Source organism: Myxine glutinosa, chromosome 5, assembly GCF_964187855.1.
Source record: "Myxine glutinosa chromosome 5, kmMyxGlut1.1, whole genome shotgun sequence".
Taxonomy (NCBI): domain Eukaryota; kingdom Metazoa; phylum Chordata; class Myxini; order Myxiniformes; family Myxinidae; genus Myxine; species Myxine glutinosa.
This window is the reverse complement of record NC_136265.1, coordinates 173,742,909-173,761,638: the sequence shown is the minus strand read 5'-3', so window position 1 is coordinate 173,761,638 and position 18,730 is coordinate 173,742,909. Positions and strand designations below refer to the sequence as shown.

General features: G+C 46.8%; 3 protein-coding genes across 3 annotated transcripts in view; 1 reads left to right on the top strand and 2 right to left on the bottom strand.

Annotated features, from left to right (window-relative positions):
- The window catches only part of DTD1 (D-aminoacyl-tRNA deacylase 1), a 903,613-nt gene that overhangs the window by 655,512 nt on the left and 229,371 nt on the right, over positions 1-18,730 (bottom strand). The gene's annotated exons all lie outside the window — the stretch shown is intronic.
- The window catches only part of THADA (THADA armadillo repeat containing), a 259,593-nt gene that overhangs the window by 85,690 nt on the left and 155,173 nt on the right, over positions 1-18,730 (top strand). The window contains exons 10-11 of the mRNA XM_078779098.1: positions 2,070-2,218; positions 8,717-8,914. Coding sequence (XP_078635224.1) covers positions 2,070-2,218; positions 8,717-8,914 — 347 coding nt within the window. The remainder of the gene's footprint in view (positions 1-2,069; positions 2,219-8,716; positions 8,915-18,730) is intronic.
- The window catches only part of BTBD7 (BTB domain containing 7), a 643,025-nt gene that overhangs the window by 595,039 nt on the left and 29,256 nt on the right, over positions 1-18,730 (bottom strand). The window lies entirely within an intron of this gene.

Sequence of the window (18,730 nt, the reverse complement as noted above, 5' to 3'; positions counted from 1 at the left end):
ATTGAAAGGGGACTGACATTGCACCCTGTGCTGTTCTGTACTGTAGAACAAACTGATGAGATGGTGTAACTTGGTCAAAAACTTGACATGTCATCAATAAAATGCCAATGTTTCAATTAGCAATTGTTGGTTTGTTTTATTTTGAACTGTTACAATTTTATTACATTTCAAACAAGTGGTAAGTTTCTTTTGCGTTTTCGGTCTTTTTGAAGTTGGTCAAAATGGTCAAATTTTTCGGTCAAAATGCCGATTTTGCACTGGCCTTTTTAAAGCCAATATCAAGAGATCACGTGCAGCTCATTAAAATCATCCCGTACCCCTTGGCTAATCACTGACAGTCAAAACGGCTGTTCAACAGCTGTGCTATGAAGTGACCATTGAAGGTTCAAGTGACCATCCGTGACCGTTTTGTCTGACAGTGAGGACACTATTGTCCACAAATACGTTCACACATTTACTACACGCAGTGTTATTGATTATATTTAAAGGTTTCAAAGGTGGTAAGTTTCTTTTGCGTTTCAGTATATATATATGTATATACAGTGAAACCTTGACTTACGAGTTTAATTCGTTCTGTGACCGAGCTCGTAACTCAATTTGCTCGTTTCTCAAATTAAATTTCCCCATTAAAATGCATTGAAATGCTATTAATCCGTTCCAGCCCGCCAAAAACCACACCAATTTTAAAAAATATATACAGTATATATAAAAATATCTCGCGCTTTATATTTCACCTGTATGCAGCATACAAGTTGGCAGGATGGCCTGGACTGGAGGTACGCACACTTGACTCTAAACTGTCCAGCCTGGGTTTGAATCCCGACCCAGCTATAACCTGTCATGGGTGAATCACAGGCAGGGTGATTCATCAATGTGTGTACCGCTAAACTGGGCGCCCCGTTTGCGTCCCATTAGTTGTTGGATGTTAAGGATCTCACCGTGTTTTCCACAAAGAGAAGGCGAGCTATCGCCGGCACTCTGAACAAGTTGTGGCCTGGCATGCTCTTCTCCTCTGCTGTGAAATACGTCCTCCTCGGCATCTTTTTCCAGAAGAGCCCTGTCTCGTCACAGTTGAAGATTTGCTGGGGGATGTATCGTTCGGCTTCTATCAGTTCGGCAAAAGTTATAATAAAATCTTCAGCTGCCTTCACATCCGCCTCACCAAGTCGACAACACGCACACCTCGCTCATGTTTTTCGACGATTGCGTGTTTTATATCCAAGCACATCATCCTCTTCTTCTTCTCAGTACTGCCCTTGGCACTCAATTTCTGAGGACCCATGGTTAAAACTAAGAAATTTTCCAAAATAACCAACATGCGAAAACAAAGCAGCAGCGATATACGGCAGAGATGCTTGCACGGCAAGATAACCACGTGACCGGAACCCACCTGGTGGCGGGTGGCGTAAGCTCCAAAATAACCAAAATGCGAAAACAAAGCAGCAGCGATATACGGCAGAGATGCTTGCACGGCAAGATAACCACATGACCGGAACCCACTTGGTGGCGGGTGGCGTAAGCTCGTAACTCAGATCTCGGCTCGCATCTCAAAGCAATAAACCGCCCGAGCGACGGCTCGTATCTCGGAAAACTCGTAAGTTGGTGCACTCGTAAGTCAAGGTTTCACTGTATATTAAAAAAAAAGACGATACACATATTAAGGGGCTGTGCAAAATTATAAACATCTTCACAGTACGTACGACACTAAGACTGCCCGTCCTCCCTCTCATTGCTTTGTTTACTTTGTGCCACCTAAGTCCATACTTGGGTAATGTGAGTGCAATCCATTAGGATACAAGTGTCGGTCGGTCGTCCCTTAGCACAACTGATATGCTGAATTATTGAGCTGAGTTTGCAAAACAAACAGCAGTTTTTATTAAAAAGAGATATCGATCGCCTCCAACCGTTCGTCCATCTTGGTGTTTTTGTTAAACATGGTATTTTTGTTCAGAATGAGCACGCGAGGAGAGACTCTGCGTTCTCTGAGTGCCGTTTTTGTTGTCATTTTGCACCGTCTTGTTAATCCAAATGAGATGTTCCTCCCTTTTCAACCCTTATGCTGCCGACAGTTCTGCACCTGTGGTTACGCCGCGTGCAAGAAGAGCAACTGGGCCTCTGTGGCTGTGGGAATGATCTCGCCATAAATCCGTTGTTTAGTGCAGATTCTTCCACAACAAAGCAAATCCTGCAGCTTCTCTTTAATGCATGGGACAGCCTGGTTAGTAACTTAAACATGTTACATTTTAAGATTATAAATTTATAAAATTATACACATGTATTTTTTGCATAATTCTTGTATTTCTCTTTCCCATATCGTGTAAAACAGGATTTCAGTTTATTTGTCCTATATTTTGTGAACTATTTGTGTTGTAATGACGTTATATAAATGCTTTATACAGTTCTCATCTGCATTATTATTCAGCATATACAGTATAACAGAAAACCTTCTGTACACCGCACCTTTCCTTTGCCATCTCCAGGCGCTGCATAACGTCATTGCCGAAGGGGGCCCGGCAATGACACATGCTGAAAGGGAGTATGCACTCAGTTTTCACTTCGGTTGTTTGTTTGTTACCTCCGCCACCAAAGGTGGATGGAAGTTATGTTTTCACCCCTGTCTGTCAAATTACAAGTATGTTGATCACTTCGGTTTGTGTGTTTGTTACTTGAAAACTCTTCGATTTTCCAAGTATATAGGTCGGTTGTGTTTGTGGTTCTGTCTGTTTGTCTATTTTTTTTTTTTTTTTTTTTTTTGTATACTGAATCGAGGCTCGTGAAAGAGCTAACATTTACTTCACAAACAAATCAACCAGACAAACAAAATATATAAAAAGAGGGAGCGGAAAACAAGAAGGGGAGAGAAGGGGAAGCACACAAACACAACATTTGAGAGCAGGGAGATGTGTGGAAGGGAGAGGGCTTGGGGGGAGGAGGCGTGGGAAGAGGGGGTGGGGGGGGGGGGTGGAGGGAGAAGTATAAAACACAAGGACACCAAGGACTTCCAGGACAGAAGTTGGAATTTCAAAAAAGTGGAATTGGGGTGAAATTAGCAGGGGTAGAAAAGATCAAGGTTTTGGATGGGGGAAGATAAGAGATGGTGGTGAACAGCTGTTTTAAAGACCTGGAGGGTGGAGTGGGATTGAAGAGAGTGAGGGAGTTTGTTCCAGAGGCGGGAGAAAAGAGGAATGAAGGAGTGAAGGTGAGCAGAGAGTCTTGATTTTGGCAGTTTGACCATAAGAGGGTTGCAGGCAGATCTTGTGCGACCTGCAGTAATATTTGGGGGACAGAGCTCAGAGAGAGCTGGGGGGGCAAGGCCAGAGAGGAGTCGGTATAAGATGGAAAGACCACCAACCTGCCTGCGGTGAGTGAGTGAGAGGCCCTTGGAGTTAGCTTCATCGCGGGAGATTCCAATGATTCTGAATGCTTTGGTTTCAACAGCGTGAAGACGAGCCAGGTGTGAGGCAGGAGCACCAGCCCAGAGGGGAGAGCAGTATTCCATTGAGCTGCGGATGAAAGCCTTGTATGTGGTGAGGAGCTCAGGTGTGCCAAGGAAGGACTTCGCACGACGGAGGATGCCCAGTCGGCGACTGGCTTTGGAGGCCAGATTTGAAATGTGGTTTTCCCAGGAAAGATCATGGCAGATAGTGAGACCCAAAAGCTTGAGTGACAGAACTTCTTGGAGAGGATTATTCAGAAAGTGGATGGGAGGGTTGTCCAGTCGGTCTTTTCGGAGAGACATCGTAAGAGTGTGAGATTTGTCAGGATTGAAAGACATGTTCCACTTGTTTGCTCAGTCTGTGATTTTGTCCAGGTCTGCAGAGAGTGAGGAGGCAGCAGACTGCCGATCTGAGGGATGAAGAATGGAGCGACAGAGAGTAGAGTCATCAGCAAAGAGATACAGAGGATTTTCAAGAGAGTCAGAGAGATCATTGATGAAGACCAGAAAAAGCACAGGGCCCAGAACACTGCCTTGTGGAACCCCAGCCTGAACAGGAAGAGGAGATGAGAGAAACCCATTCAGGGCCACACGTTGACTACGACTAGAGAGGAAGTCCACCAGCCATGTGTGGAGATTTCCATGGATACCAAAAGAGGAGAGTTTGGTGAGCAGAGCGGGGTGCCAGACCGTATCGAAGGCACGTGATATGTCAAGGGAGACTGCTCTAATTTCCTGTTTGGCATTGAGGACCTCCATCCATTGTTGAGAAAGCAGAAGCAGCATGTCCAGAGTAGAGTGTCCAGGTCTGAAACCAAATTGATGATCAGAGATCAAGCCATTGGAGAGGAGGAAAGATTTCATATCTGAAGCAATGATGGATTCCATGACTTTGCTGATAATTGGGAGAAGGCTGATTGGTCTGTCGTTGCTGGGATCTGTTTTTGCACCTTTTTTGTGCAAAGCGGTGATGTTGGCAGATTTCCAAGCAGATGGAAGATGACCTTGAGCAAAAGAGAGGGTGAAGAGAACAGAGAGAGGGAGTGAAAGAGCGGAAGAACAGGATTTTAGGACCCGTGGGCTGATGCCGTCAGGTCCAGTTGCAGAATCCGAGTCGAGGGTTGACAGAAACTTTTCCACCTTGTCAGGAGGAAAGGACACAGAGTCCAGGAGCAGCTGGGTACGACTGGGTACGGTGGGTACAGAGAGGGATGGGTTTGGGACACAAGATTTAGAGGCAAACACAGAGTTGAGGCATTCAGCTTTTTCACGTGCGGAGTCAGCCGTGTGGCCATTTGAGGTGAGGGAGGGGATGGAGGGGGAACAAACACCAGAAACAGATTTGACCAGACGCCACCAGGATTTGGAAGAGGGAGACAAAAGAGAGTTCGGACCTGAGAACGGAGAGATATTGTTTCCTGGCTCTCCTGAGGGTGGACACACACTTGTTTCGGGCTTTGTGAAAGGAAATGAGATTTCCTTCCGTTGGATTTGCTTTCCAGGAGACGAAAGCAAGTTGTTTCTGGGCAATAGCCTCACCACAAGATTCCGTGTACCATGGACGGGAGGAAGGGTATGACGACAGAAGACGAGATGGGATAAATCTGTGCATGAGAGAGAGCAGTTTGCTTTGGAAGAATTCCCAGGAAGAATTTATGTCAGAGGCAGTAGAGATGGGAGACCAGTCCAGATGATTGATGGCTGCTTGAAGACCGTGCCAGTTGGCCTGAGTGAAATGCCAGACTCGTCGACGCTGAGGAGACTCTCTGAGAATGGTCAGAGAGATGTCCACTTTAACAAGCACATGATCAGAAGAGCCGATTGGAGCAGAAGAAGAGCAGCAGACATTTTCAGGGAAGTTAGTCATAACGAACTGTCTGTCTGTCTGTTTGTTTGTCTGTCTGTTTTTCACTGGCCTACAGGTCACAATTTTCAACCGATCTTCACGAAACTTCCCCAAATGGTAGAGTTGGTCAAAAGCAAGAAGCCTCTTGTTTTTGGGGTCAATAGGTCAAAAGGTCAACATAGGCCAAAGGTCACCAACTTTGCTAAATTTCTAAAATCCTCAATTTTTATCCGATTGACTTGAAATTTGAAGAGGACTTGCATATCTGGTCACTGAATTCAACCACCAAGTATTTTTGAGGTCAACTTAGGCCAAATGGTCAACATAGGCCAAATTTCTAAAATCAATTTTCATCCAATTGACTTTTAATTTGAAGAGGACTTGCATATCTGGTCACTGAATTCAACCACCAAGTATTGTTGAGATCAACATAGGCCAAAAGGTCAACATAGGCCAAATTTCTAAAATTCTCAATTTTCATCCAATTGACTTGAAATTTGAAGAGGACTTGCATATCTGGTCACTGAATTCAACCACAAATTATATTTTAGGTGAACATCGGCCAAAAGGTCAACATAGGCCAAATTTCTAAAATCCTCAATTTTCATCCAATTGACTTGCAATTTGAAGAGGACTTGCATATCTGGTCACTGAATTCAACCACCTAGTATATTTGAGGTCAACATAGGCCAAAAGGTCAACATGGGCCACATTTCTAAAATCCTCAATTTTCAGCTGATTGACTTGAAACTTGAAGAGGACTTGCATATCTGGTCACTGAATTCAACCACCAGGTATACTTGAGGTAAACACAGGCCAAAAGGTCAACATAGGCCAAATTTCTAAAATCACCAATTTTCATTTGATTGTCTTGAACTTCTAAGAGGATTTATATATACTAGGGCATGCCCGTACTATATATAAGCTAGGACGTGCCCGTACGTGGGTGCCCGTTCCTTGCCAAAAAAAAAAAAAAAAAAAAATTTGTGTAGGGGTGTGTGTGTGTAAACATCCTAGGGCGTGCCCGTACGTGGGTGCAAAAAATCATGCGTGCAAACAACAACAACAAAAAAAAACTTTGAAACCACGTGGCAGTAACGACCACAGAACCCCCCCCTCTATTTACATGAATGGTTTGGTCCATTCGCAACGACCACAGAACCCCCCCCTCTATTTACATGCAATGGTTTGGTCCATTCGCAACGCCAAAGCGAACGGCGAACGGCTAAATCGCCATAGCTCGGTAAGTACTTGTCCGATTAATTTCAAACCTTGAAAAGGCACATCCTCGGGTCCCCAGCAATATACCTGGCAAGTTTCAAGTATATCGGACCGGTAGTTGTCGAGAAATCGTTGTCGCATACATACACACACACATACACACAGAGATTACTGGAATTATAGATAGATGGTCACTGAATTCAACCACCATCTATTTTTGAGGTCAACATAGGCCAAATTTTTAATATCTTCAATTTTCATCCGATTGACTTGAAAATTGAACAGCATTTGCACATTGAGTCACTAAATAGGGAAACTAACTATTTTTGAGGTCAAAGGTCAACTCAAGGTCAACCTTCCGAAATCATCATTTTTCATCTGAAAAAATCGTCACTTTTCATCCTGTTGACCCGAGCTTTGATCAAGATTGTAAATTTTAATCTTCATGAAATGGACAATTTGCTGTATCAATGGAAAACCTTTTTGAGGGGAAGGGGGCGGATTTTGCAAGTATCGTGCTACGCATGACGTCTTCTTGTTTGTGTGTTTGTTTGTCTGTCCGCTCACTTATACTTGCCTACAGGTCATAAATTTAAACCGATCTTAATGAAACTTCACCAAATGGTAGAGTTCGTGGTTTGACAAAATCCGATATATTTTTGAGGTCAAAAGGTCAACATAGGCCAAAGGTCAACCACCTTTTTCAAATTTTAAAAATCCTCAATTTTCATCCGATTGACTTGAGATTTGAATAGGATTTACATATCGGTGAAGTGAATTCAACCACCAACTATTTTTGAGATCAACATAGGCCAAAAGGTCAACAACCTTTTCAAAATACTAAAATCCTTAATTTTCATCTGATTGACTTGAAATTTGAATAGGATTAACATATCAGCGAACTGAATTGAAACACCAACTATTTTTGAGATCAACATTGGTCACAAGGTCAACAAAGGCCAAAGGTCAACCACTTTTCTTCAAATTCCTAAAATCCTCAATTTTCATCCGATTTACTTGAAATCTGAATAGGATTTACATACCTGGTCACTGAAAGCAACCACTATTTTTGAGGTCAACATATGCCAAAAGGTAAACATAGGCCGAATTTCTAAAATTGGCAATTTTCATCTGATTAACTTAATTTGAAGAAGATTTGTATATCAGGTCACAAAACTCAACCACCAATTATTTGTGAAGTCAAAAGGATGCTCTACCGAGTGCCATTCTACTTTGTTCTCTTTTGCCATGTGCTGCTCTATGAGTGATTTTTCTTTGTCTGTTTGTTTATGAACAAGATATTTCAAAAAGTTGTGGATGGATTCGGACGAAATTTGGCAGAGATGTAGCGTATGTGACAAAGACGAAATGATTATATTTTGGTGAAGATCTGGATTCGGATCCGGCTATTATAATTTTCCAAGTGATTCTTCACCATTGGGAGATATGGCCAAAAACGAGGCGTAGATCATGGCATGAAAGCCTGGACTTATGGTGATTCCTGTGATTGATTTTGATTAAATGTGATTTTCTGGTCTACTCTTAGATGCAAAACATAAACTGTTCACCAGGCGGAGGTATGCTCTCTATTGAGTGCCGTTCTAGTTTGTTTGTTTGTTTGTTTGTCCGGGCGATATCTCAGCCATCCTTTGCGCTAGGAAGCTGAAATTTCGGCACAATCGTGAGCAAGCGCTTTGACAAAAACTGTATTTTTTGTTTTTTGATGAATCAATTAAGTGATTCGTTACTTAATTATTATCGATTAATTAAGTACTTATTTATTTTCTTTCTCATCTGGGAATTATCTCAGGTACCTTTTGAGCTGGGAAGCTGATATTCGGACATGACAGTGACCAAGTATAAAGGATATTTTTGATATCTTGATTAATCAATTAATTAATTTTTTCGATTAATGACCTATTTAATTAATTTTCAAAAAGTTACAGCTTCGGATGAAGCACTGATGGTTTAGGTATGCTATTAGTCAATTGATGAAGAAAATATTTTACGATCATTATTTATTAATTTTAATTATGCAATTAATTAATCAATCAATTATTGCACACCTCTCCCTCCCAATACAGTGTATATGTTCTGCACGGTGGTATCGCCGGGTGCCAAATACGCTTCGCACGTGCTGGAGGATATTTATTCATTTGGCATGGGGGCGGTGTACTTTCAATGTATCTGTACTTGTTTATCCATGTGGTTAGGCCGATGGTGTGGCTGAGAATGCACGGTCCTCTCTACGTCTGCTCCTGGACTTACACCAGCAGGAGTGTGTCCTCCATCCCAAGGCAAGCTGTAAAGTTTGCCTCTCGCTTTTGGGTCGAGCCTTCAAAATGCCTTGTCAGGCCAGGGGCCGGCTCACACTACTCGGCATCCTTGTCCCACATATTGGTGCACAGATGGTGAGTTGCACACTGGGCTGGTGTAATTATAACTCGATGAGTGAGTTTTATTGAAGGAAAATAATAGGCCCAATACTTCTATGGCTCTGTTGTGCCTTGCCTTTGAAAAGGACGCATCAGGTGATTTATATTTTTCATCCCAGGATGACACTATTCAAATGAGATTGGGTAGGATGATATTTTGACAAAGCGGTATGCCCAAAAAGTCGACTGTGGTTCTTCTAAGAACAGTGTATTTTTTATCCTTATCTTTCTTATATATTGTTGCGGAGATGAGGACTGTATTTTTTTGATTGTGTGCTGTATTATTATTATTATTGTTTATTCTGCGCCCCCTACCTCCGGAGCTGTGTAAAGGTGAAAGGGCATCCCATAATTAGTCCACAAGCATACACCTCAGCCAAATAATAGAATACCCCTGTTTAATAGTTATCTCTTATTCTGTGTTTTAGAGTAAGGCTGTGTCTCCCATTAATTGAAGTACTCCATTGCACCAGTGAAAGAGATAGATTCCCTTCATTCCCACTCCCAACACTTCCATTCCCCCCTTTTCGTCAATTGCAATTCGCATTGCCAACTGCATGTTGGGCGGTTTTCCCTTCATCCGCCATTGACCATGAGGCAGGGTTGGGGAAGAAAGGCGGGTCTCCACCTCGTCAGAGAGGGGAGGAGTGAGCCAGCCCCACTCGACCAACCATGAACAAGGGGTTTGGCTTGAGAGGGCGGGGAGAGAACGTTTGGGGGAGGTTCGCAAAGGTTGAGGGGCGGGGCCTATATAACCCACGGCGGGGGTGTTCCCAGGAGAGATGCACTTTGAGTTGAGACAAGGAGGGACGAAAAAGAGCTGGGTCATCAGAGCAAGAGCGCGTAAGGAGGAGAGCACCCGTCACGCCAGACCCCCCCCACCAGCGCATCGGCTCCACCAAGCAGCTCCGACCCGTGATCCTGCGCACACGACAGGCCCGGTGGCATCAGCGGCCGTCGAGGTCCAGCCCGACGTCCCGTGCGGGATCAAGCTCCAGCCAGCTCCGTGCCGTCCCCCCCCTCCAGCCACACACCTCCTTCCAGCAATCCACTCTGCAATTCCCCGCGTGAGTCAGTGTCTTTGTTTGTTCTGTCCTGGGAATAAGTTAAGTCTGTAGGTAAGCTAGTATTTGCACTGTGTCACCTGCGTCTTATGTGTTGTAAATAAACCTTGATTGCTCCTTTTTGCTTGTGTAAATAATAAATCCCATTACTCGTCTGTACGTCTTCTCGTTTTATTCCTTTTCCTCTTTGCATTCGTCGTCTTAGTCTTTTCCCTCATTGAGCAGCTGCGGTGCGATCCGGCCAACGTTTGGGCGGGATCGGGTTCTAATCGGGGAGTAACTGTTCGGACGCGGTAATACCAACCGCTCGGTAAAATAACATCTTTAATCCGCGTCTGTAACAATATTGTTGCGGATATGAGGATTGTATTTTTTTGATTGTGTTGTATTGTATCGTAAATGGTTGTGAATTATTGTTTTAGTCTGAGCCCTCCTTGCTCCAGTGTGTATAAAGGTCAAAGGGCGTTCCGGTAGTTAATTCCATAAAGCATACATTGAAGGACACTATAATATCCCTGTTCAGTAGTTTATTTCCTTATTCTGTGTATTAGGTTAAGGCGTTGTCTTCCATTAAAATGACACTCCATTGCACCAAGTGAAATAAGATAGATTCCCTTCATTCTTCATTCCCATTCCCAAAACCTCCATTTCCCCTTTCGTCATGGCCAAGCCTCGATTGCCAATATTACATCCCCTCCAAAACCACCATTGAACATGTGCTCGGGTCGGGGAAGAAAGGTGTGCCCGCCCGTCATCATCAAGGGTGGAGCAAGAGGGTCGCGCGACCAACCAGGGCCGAGGTGAGCACACCAATGGGCGTGTCCTGAAGGCCGGCGGCTTGATCGCTGGAGGCGTTATAAAAGCGCGCGCGCAAGGTACTGCGAAAGAAGATCCAGATGAGCTTTGAAGAGAGAGAAGGTTCAAGGTCAATTACAAGCAGTTGCGCCAGAGACGGCAGACGCGTCCTGAGGTGAGCCAGAGAAGCAGCTTTGGCTCCACAAGCAGCGTTGACTCCACCAGGCAGCTTCAACCCGTTACCCCGCGGGAACCAGATAGCGGTGGCATCGGTGGCCGTCGAGGTCCAGCCGACGTCCCGTGCGGGATCAAGCCCGAACCATCTGCCCCAGCTGAACCTTCCCATTCCTCCTTCCAGCATTCATTCCTGCCATTCCATCCTTCTTGTGTACGTGAGTTTGTTCTGTTTGTTCTGTCCTGGGTATTTAATTAAGTTTGTATAAGCTAGTATTTTCACTGTGTCACCTGCTTTTTCCATGTTCCCTGTATATAACTTTGACTGCTCCTTTTGCTTGTGTGTGTAAATAATAAATCCCGTTACTCTTCTGTACGTCTTCTTCTTCCTCTTTACATTCGGTCGCTTTAGAGGTTTCCAAATTGAATATCTATCGATCCGGCCAACGTTCGGGAATCGGGCTAATCGGGGTAACTGTATGACCGCGGGGCCATCCGCTCGGCAAACACAACACCTTAACCGCGGGCCGTAACAATTGGTAGTCAGAAGTTGGGATTCGAACCTGGGACTAAATTTATTTAGCCCAAATTTTGGGACACCAATTGTGTTATTGGCGTAACAATTGGTGTCGGGAGCGGGAACGGACCCGAAGCGCGCTTAACGCACTCAAAATTACAAGCTACTGAAATTTGTTTTGTTTTACAAAACCCGAATTTTGAAATCGCGCCATGGCTGGTCAAGGCGACGGGATGTCGGTGGGAGAGATAGACGGGGTAGAATCGACCCAGGACCTCGGGGAAATGTATGTGGAGGAAAGAGAGGAGGAGAACATTGGCAATGTGGTTGAGGGGGTATCAGGTGCACAAAATGGCGCTCTCGCGCACGAGGTTTCAGGCGCGCAAAAAGGCGCCTCGCACGAGCGCGCGGTAGCCGAGCCCGCTGTATCAGCGGGCTTTAACATGCAGCCGTTTGACATGCAGCAGTTCATGGCACGGTTTAGCGAATACATGGCAGAGTCGAAGTGCGACAACGAAAAAAGAGGCAGGGAAATGGAAGAAATGGAAGACAGAAGGAGGGCTGATAGTGAGAAAATGGAAAGCAGAATGATGGGGGTAATGAGGGACGAAGCGACGGGTACCAATGCCCAAATTGGGAAGTTAGACAAGAAATTTGAGGGTTAGACAAGAAATTTGAGGGGTTAGACAATGGGATAGAAGGGGTGAAACATGGGTTAACGGGGGTAGAAAATAGAATGGCTGCCCAGGAGAATCAGATAGAGGGGGTGAAAAATGGGTTAAGGGGGCTAGAAGATAGAATGGAAGGCAAATTGCGGGAAATAGGGGAGCAATCCGCCCGAGAAATTAAACAAATGGGAGAGCAGATAGAGGAGGTGAAAATCGGGGTAGAAGCCAAATTGGATGCTCAGAGGGATGAATTGGGACAGATGAGAGTGGCATCTACAAAGGAGATGGAGGAGATGAAAGAGGAGATACGACGAGGTGTAAGCGAGGAGGTCTCGGGGGTACGCGAGGAGGTAAAGCGAGGCAAGAAGCGTATGGAAAAAGAGGTGAGAAATGGGACGGCAAAGTTACAAGGGGGCATAGAGGACCTGACGGAGGAGGTGGAACAGCTGACGGTGGGACAGACGGAGTTAGTGGAGCAGGTTCAAAGGAACACTGCGGTACTAGGAGGGTTAAAAGCGACACAAAACGACATTAAAAATGACTTAATAGTGACACAGAGGCAATGTCAGATGGTACGTGAGGGACTGACAACGAGGTTGGACGAGGTGACAGAAGTAATGGAGACGAAGGACCGGGAGGTGAGGACGCACATAGAGACGGTCAAGGTAGCCTTAGAGGACGAGATTGAGGAGACGCACCGGGAAATAAAAGAGGTGAAGCAAAAATTAGAGAAGGTGGAAGAGGGGATGAGTGAAATTAAGAAGAGACGGAGGGAAACTAAGAGAGAAATACAGGAGGAGGTGATGGAATATGTGCAAGGTCGGTGCTCAAATCGTGATGATGTGCTCGCTAACCAAATAAAGAGTTTGCAGGTGGTGAAGGAGGTGCGGAGACGAGGTGCCAAGGTGAGTGGCGATATACGAGGAAATGTACATGATGTGAGGGGAGCTTCAGTCGGCTTGGGGGTTGATTTGGATCCGGGTGTTCGTGAGAGGCCGTTGGTGAAGTGTGCGACAGGTACGGTGTGCGAAGGAGGTGTGCAAGAATGTCCGACTCTGGGGTGTGTGAGGAAAAAGTGCGCGCCGAGGAGTGAGTGTGCTGTCGAGAGTGAGTTGGTCGTAGCGCGTGTGCGAGGGAGCACATGGAAGCACGTAGTGTGGAGTGTTACAGAGGATGTAACAAGAAAGTGTACACCTGTGGTGAGTGTTACGGAAGAAGTAACGGGAGAGTGTGCGCAAGAGGATGCGCGAGAAAGGTGTGTAACGGACGGGTGCATGGGGAAAGAGTGCGCTGTCAAGAGTGAGTTGGTCGTAGCGCGGGTGCGAGGGGGCACATGGAAGCGCGGAGTGGGGAGTGTTACAGAGGATGTAACGAAAGAATGCACGCCTGTGGTGAATGTTACAGAGGATGTAACGGGAGAGTGTGCGCAAGAGGATACGCGAGAAAGGTGTGTAACGGACGGGTGCATGAGTACAGAGTACGCTGTCAAGAGTAAGGGTGAGTGCGCGACCGAGTGTGGAGGTGAGAGTAGTAAGAGTGACACGGAGCGTGAGCTGGTTGTGGCAGGTGAGCGAGGATGTACACCTGGAATGGAAGGATGCACACCTGGAATGGTAGAGCGTGTGTGGGAATGCACACTTGAGTTGGTAGTGAGGCACGTGGTTGGGTGTGCAAGTGAGAGCGCACCTGTAATTGTCACAGAGGAGGTGACCGAGAAGGGGGCGCGAAGAGGTGTGTTGGTGAGGTGTGCGAACGACGAGTGTGTGCAAAGGTGTGCGGTGGTCAGGTGTGTGACCAAGTCTGTGAGCGAAAGAACGAGTGCAATGACGAAGTATGCGGGGTGTACGGGCGGCGTTGGAGCACCGAGCTCGGTGAGGGTGAAAGGGGTAGCGTATGCGTGTGAGCATGCAGGTGAAGCATCGACGGTAACCGGGTTAGTGGTTAGAGCGACTTATAGCCGAATCGGGCCCTCGGTGCGCGTCGGGCAGCTTCGCGTGCCGCGAGGACCAGCGGGGATCCGAACCACGGCGGTTTCGAAAGAACCGCCGTACGCGATCCACGCCGGGCCGCGCTTTGAACGGCCGCGCCCGTGCTCCACTAGGCGGAGCGGGCAGCCCAATAGGAAGGGTCGTCATGGCGACCCCTTTTTGTTGAGGCGTTCCGGCAGGTCGAGATCGGGCCATTGGATGGCTCCATGCCGAGGTGGTGCGTGGGATCTCGGCCCGGGTAAACACCAGTCCCTGCACCGAATGCCAGACGTATCCAACCGCCGGCACCAATCAACCCGCATTCATGGCTCGGCCCTGCGAAGCCGAGCTTTAGAAGTGAATTGGCGCACCGAGAGGCTCTAGTGAGTAGATGTGATGATGAGAATAGTGTTTTGGCCCCGAAATTGCAAAACAAAATTTGATGATTGGCAAAGGATTGGCAGTAATGATTGGCAGATGATGGGTAGTGATTGGCAAATTTTTGATTTGTTGGAATTTGGTGAGCAAAATTTATAGTGGAAGATACCCGATGTGATGGGATGGCAATTCTGTCATCCCTCACAGCGGGTGCAAAGGAGCACTAGTCTTATGGGGTTTATGGCAGTGAAAACTAGCCCGGGAGGGTTTGGATAATGTGTCGGGACCTAGAAGATGACCTTAGGTAACATTAAGATTAGGTAGTGACAATGATACCAGTAGTGGGGACGCAGGTAGATTAGAGTGGATGATAATGACGTGGTATGTGCTTAGTTTAAAGGGAAGACGGGGAGCACTAAGTTAGCAGGGCAACAGGTAGTTTAGATGATGCCGTGTGAGTGTTGGAGGTGTATTTAGAAGTGTATTGTGAGAAGTGTGTGAGGAACAGGTGTGATTGCACAGGTGTGCAACTGAGCAGGTGGATGGAGCAGAGTATGAGTGAGTGATGGTGATGTGAGTTGTGTTGACCAAATGGTCCAGGAAGGAAGGAGGGTGCAGGTGGCACCAGGTATGATTGCACAGGTGTGCAATGACAGGTGTATGGAGGATGGTTGTGTGGAATAAATGGTCTGGAGTATATGGAGTATTGGAATGGATGGTCGTGGAGTGAGTATGGTGGAAACTATGGAGTGGAATGGATGGTGCGAAGGTGTGAATGGGGGAAGGATGGACCCCCATCACGAATACCCGGGGAGGGTAGTGTAAGTGTTAGGTCGAGGGTATAGGTAAATTGTGGTTGGATATTGGCATCTGTGGTGCGGGTGAAAGAATGGTGTTTGGATGGGTGCATTAGTGTTGTGGAAATGGCTGGGCGTGTAGCCTGTTAGTGTGTGTAGTTGGTTTGGGCACTCCACCACTGTGAGGATGTCGGCCAGGTGAGGCCGCAGGTGGGCTCTGGGAGCCGGTAGAGTTGTTGTGGATGGGGCCCGAGGATCCGGAGGACGGACCCGGGTAGCCCAGTGCCAGAGGGCACCGAGGGGTGACAGAGCCAGGAGGGGCCTTCCCCAGTTAGATAGGTTAGGTGAGGAGCTAGGTAAGCTTGGGTGGCAACTGCAGTGGTGGAGGTGTGCAGGTGGGTAGACCTGCTGGGAGAGCTACACGTCTCAGCCCAGAAATTGTGCAAGGGCACCGGGAGATGAATCGGGGGAGTGAGACCCCAAATTGAGAAGCACCACAGTTTGGTCAATGGGAATTGGTTTTTAGAACCCATAGTGTAAGAGGCCAATGGATTGGCAGGGAAAGACCCCGGGTAGTGTAAAGTGTGTTAAAGTCATTTAGAGGATAGTTAGGATGGAAGTCAGCCTTCTCCCAATTATCAGCAAAGTCATGGAATCCATCATTGCTTCAGATATGAAATCTTTCCTCTTCTCAAATGGCTTGATCTCTGATCATCAATTTGGTTTCAGACCTGGACACTCTACTCTGGACATGCTGCTTCTGCTTTCTCAACAATGGATGGAGGTCCTCAATGCCAAACAGGAAATTAGAGCAGTCTCCCTTGACATATCACGTGCCTTCGATACGGTCTGGCACCCCGCTCTGCTCACCAAACTCTCCTCTTTTGGTATCCATGGAAATCTCCACACATGGCTGGTGGACTTCCTCTCTAGTCGTAGTCAACGTGTGGCCCTGAATGGGTTTCTCTCATCTCCTCTTCCTGTTCAGGCTGGGGTTCCACAAGGCAGTGTTCTGGGCCCTGTGCTTTTTCTGGTCTTCATCAATGATCTCTCTGACTCTCTTGAAAATCCTCTGTATCTCTTTGCTGATGACTCTACTCTCTGTCGCTCCATTCTTCATCCCTCAGATCGGCAGTCTGCTGCCTCCTCACTCTCTGCAGACCTGGACAAAATCACAGACTGAGCAAACAAGTGGAACATGTCTTTCAATCCTGACAAATCTCACACTCTTACGATGTCTCTCCGAAAAGACCGACTGGACAACCCTCCCATCCACTTTCTGAATAATCCTCTCCAAGAAGTTCTGTCACTCAAGCTTTTGGGTCTCACTATCTGCCATGATCTTTCCTGGGAAAACCACATTTCAAATCTGGCCTCCAAAGCCAGTCGCCGACTGGGCATCCTCCGTCGTGCAAAGTCCTTCCTTGGCACACCTGAGCTCCTCACCACATACAAGGCTTTCATCCGCAGCTCAATGGAATACTGCTCTCCCCTCTGGGCTGGTGCTCCTGCCTCACACCTAGCTCGTCTTCACGCTGTTGAAACCAAAGCATTCAGAATCATTGGAATCTCCCGCGATGAAGCTAATCTCCAAGGGCCTCTCACTCACTCACCGCAGGCAGGTTGGTGGTCTTTCCATCTTCTACCGACTCCTCTCTGGCCTTGCCCCCCCAGCTCTCTCTGGGCTCTGTCCCGCAAGTATTCCTACAGGTCGCACAAGATCTGCCTGCAACCCTCTTATGGCCAAACTGCCAAAATCAAGACTCTCTGCTCACCTTCACTCCTTCATTCCTCTCTTCTCCCGCCTCTGGAACAAACTCCCTCACTCTCTTCAATCCCACTCCACCCTCCAGGTCTTTAAAACTGCTGTTCACCACCATCTCTTATCTTCCCACATCCAAAACCTTGATCTTTTCTACCCCTGCTAATTTCACCCCAATTCCACTTTTTTGAAATACCAACTTCTGTCCTGGAAGTCCTTGGTGTCCTTGTGTTTTATACTTCTCCCTCCACCCCCCCCCCCTTCCCACGCCTCCTCCCCCCAAGCCCTCTCCCTTCCACACATCTCCCTGCTCTCAAATGTTGTGTTTGTGTGCTTCCCCTTCTCTCCCCATCTTGTTTTCCACTCCCTCTTTTTGTGTGTTTTGTTTGTCTGGTTGATTTGTTTGTGAAGTAAATGTTAGCTCTTTCATGAGCCTCGATTCAGTATACAAAAAAAAAAGAAAAAAAAAAGTCTCCTCGCACCATCTACCTCCACTCACCTGGGATGACGTACCTCCACACCATGCCATGTTTTATTATTTTTGATGCAAATGTTTGGATTGTGAGACGCATCATGACGTGGGTGTGACATTGTGCTTGATGTTCCATCTCTTCCTCCTTATGAGGATTGATGATGAATTGGGTGATGGCAAATTTTGGATAGAGGGATTGTGGAGACGAATTTGGTGGAGGGTAAATATGGGGTAGACGTGAAATTAGTGACGAATTTGTAAATGTGTAGATTTTTGTAAATATGGGGTAAGGGCAAGGGTAGAGTAGGTGACAGGGGGGGTGACGTACGGAAGGGACGAGCTTTTCTCACTTCGCTCTCCGTACGCATTTCGCCTTGCATTGCCTTGTTTGATGTGTACCCTTGTGACCTTACCCCTCGCTCATCTGTCTCTCCCCCCCTTGTCTCCCACATGAGGACCTGTGCGCCACTGGGCACCGAGGGGAGCGTGCGTGAGTCCGCCATTGTGCGCCCGGAACTCCCAGAACCAGCTGTCTGCATCGATGCACCACATTATGGACCACATGTCTGTGGCCGAGCACCACTTATGGACCCCATGGGTTGGGGCATGGCCCCTCTGCTGGAACCGGCCATGAAGGCCCGAAATCTTGCTGGCGGACCTCGATCACAGGGCACCGATGCCCCACAGGTGAACCACACTTGTCGGCCCTGTGGGCCATAAATAAAATAAATAAAAATGGACACGTTGGGTGCATTTTAATAGTGCAAATAGGCCGCCAGCAAAGGAAGATGACAACATCAGGAAGAGAGTAATAGCCAGCAGAGGGAGCCGAAGAGCAAGAGACCACCTGCAGGGTTAGGGGTTGTTGTTTTTATTTTTATTGATGAACAATGATGACTGTGCACTGATTGGTGCTTGAGGGTGTGTTGGTGCGTTTTGGTGCTTTCATGGTGCGTCGATGCAGAGCAGACTGTCTCCCCCCCAGAAAGAACAATCACAGGTCCTGGGTTGCGTTTTGTAAATAAAGTAGCATCAATTGTAAATAATGCTCCCCACCGTCAATGTATAGTTTGAAGACCATTCCGCAATTCGGTTAGCTGTGGGCGTGAGTCTGTTAGGTAGGGTGCAATGGAGCAGCGGGACATATTTATTTATGTTTTAAAACTGTCGCACTCAGGGTCAGGTTAAATGTAGAGGG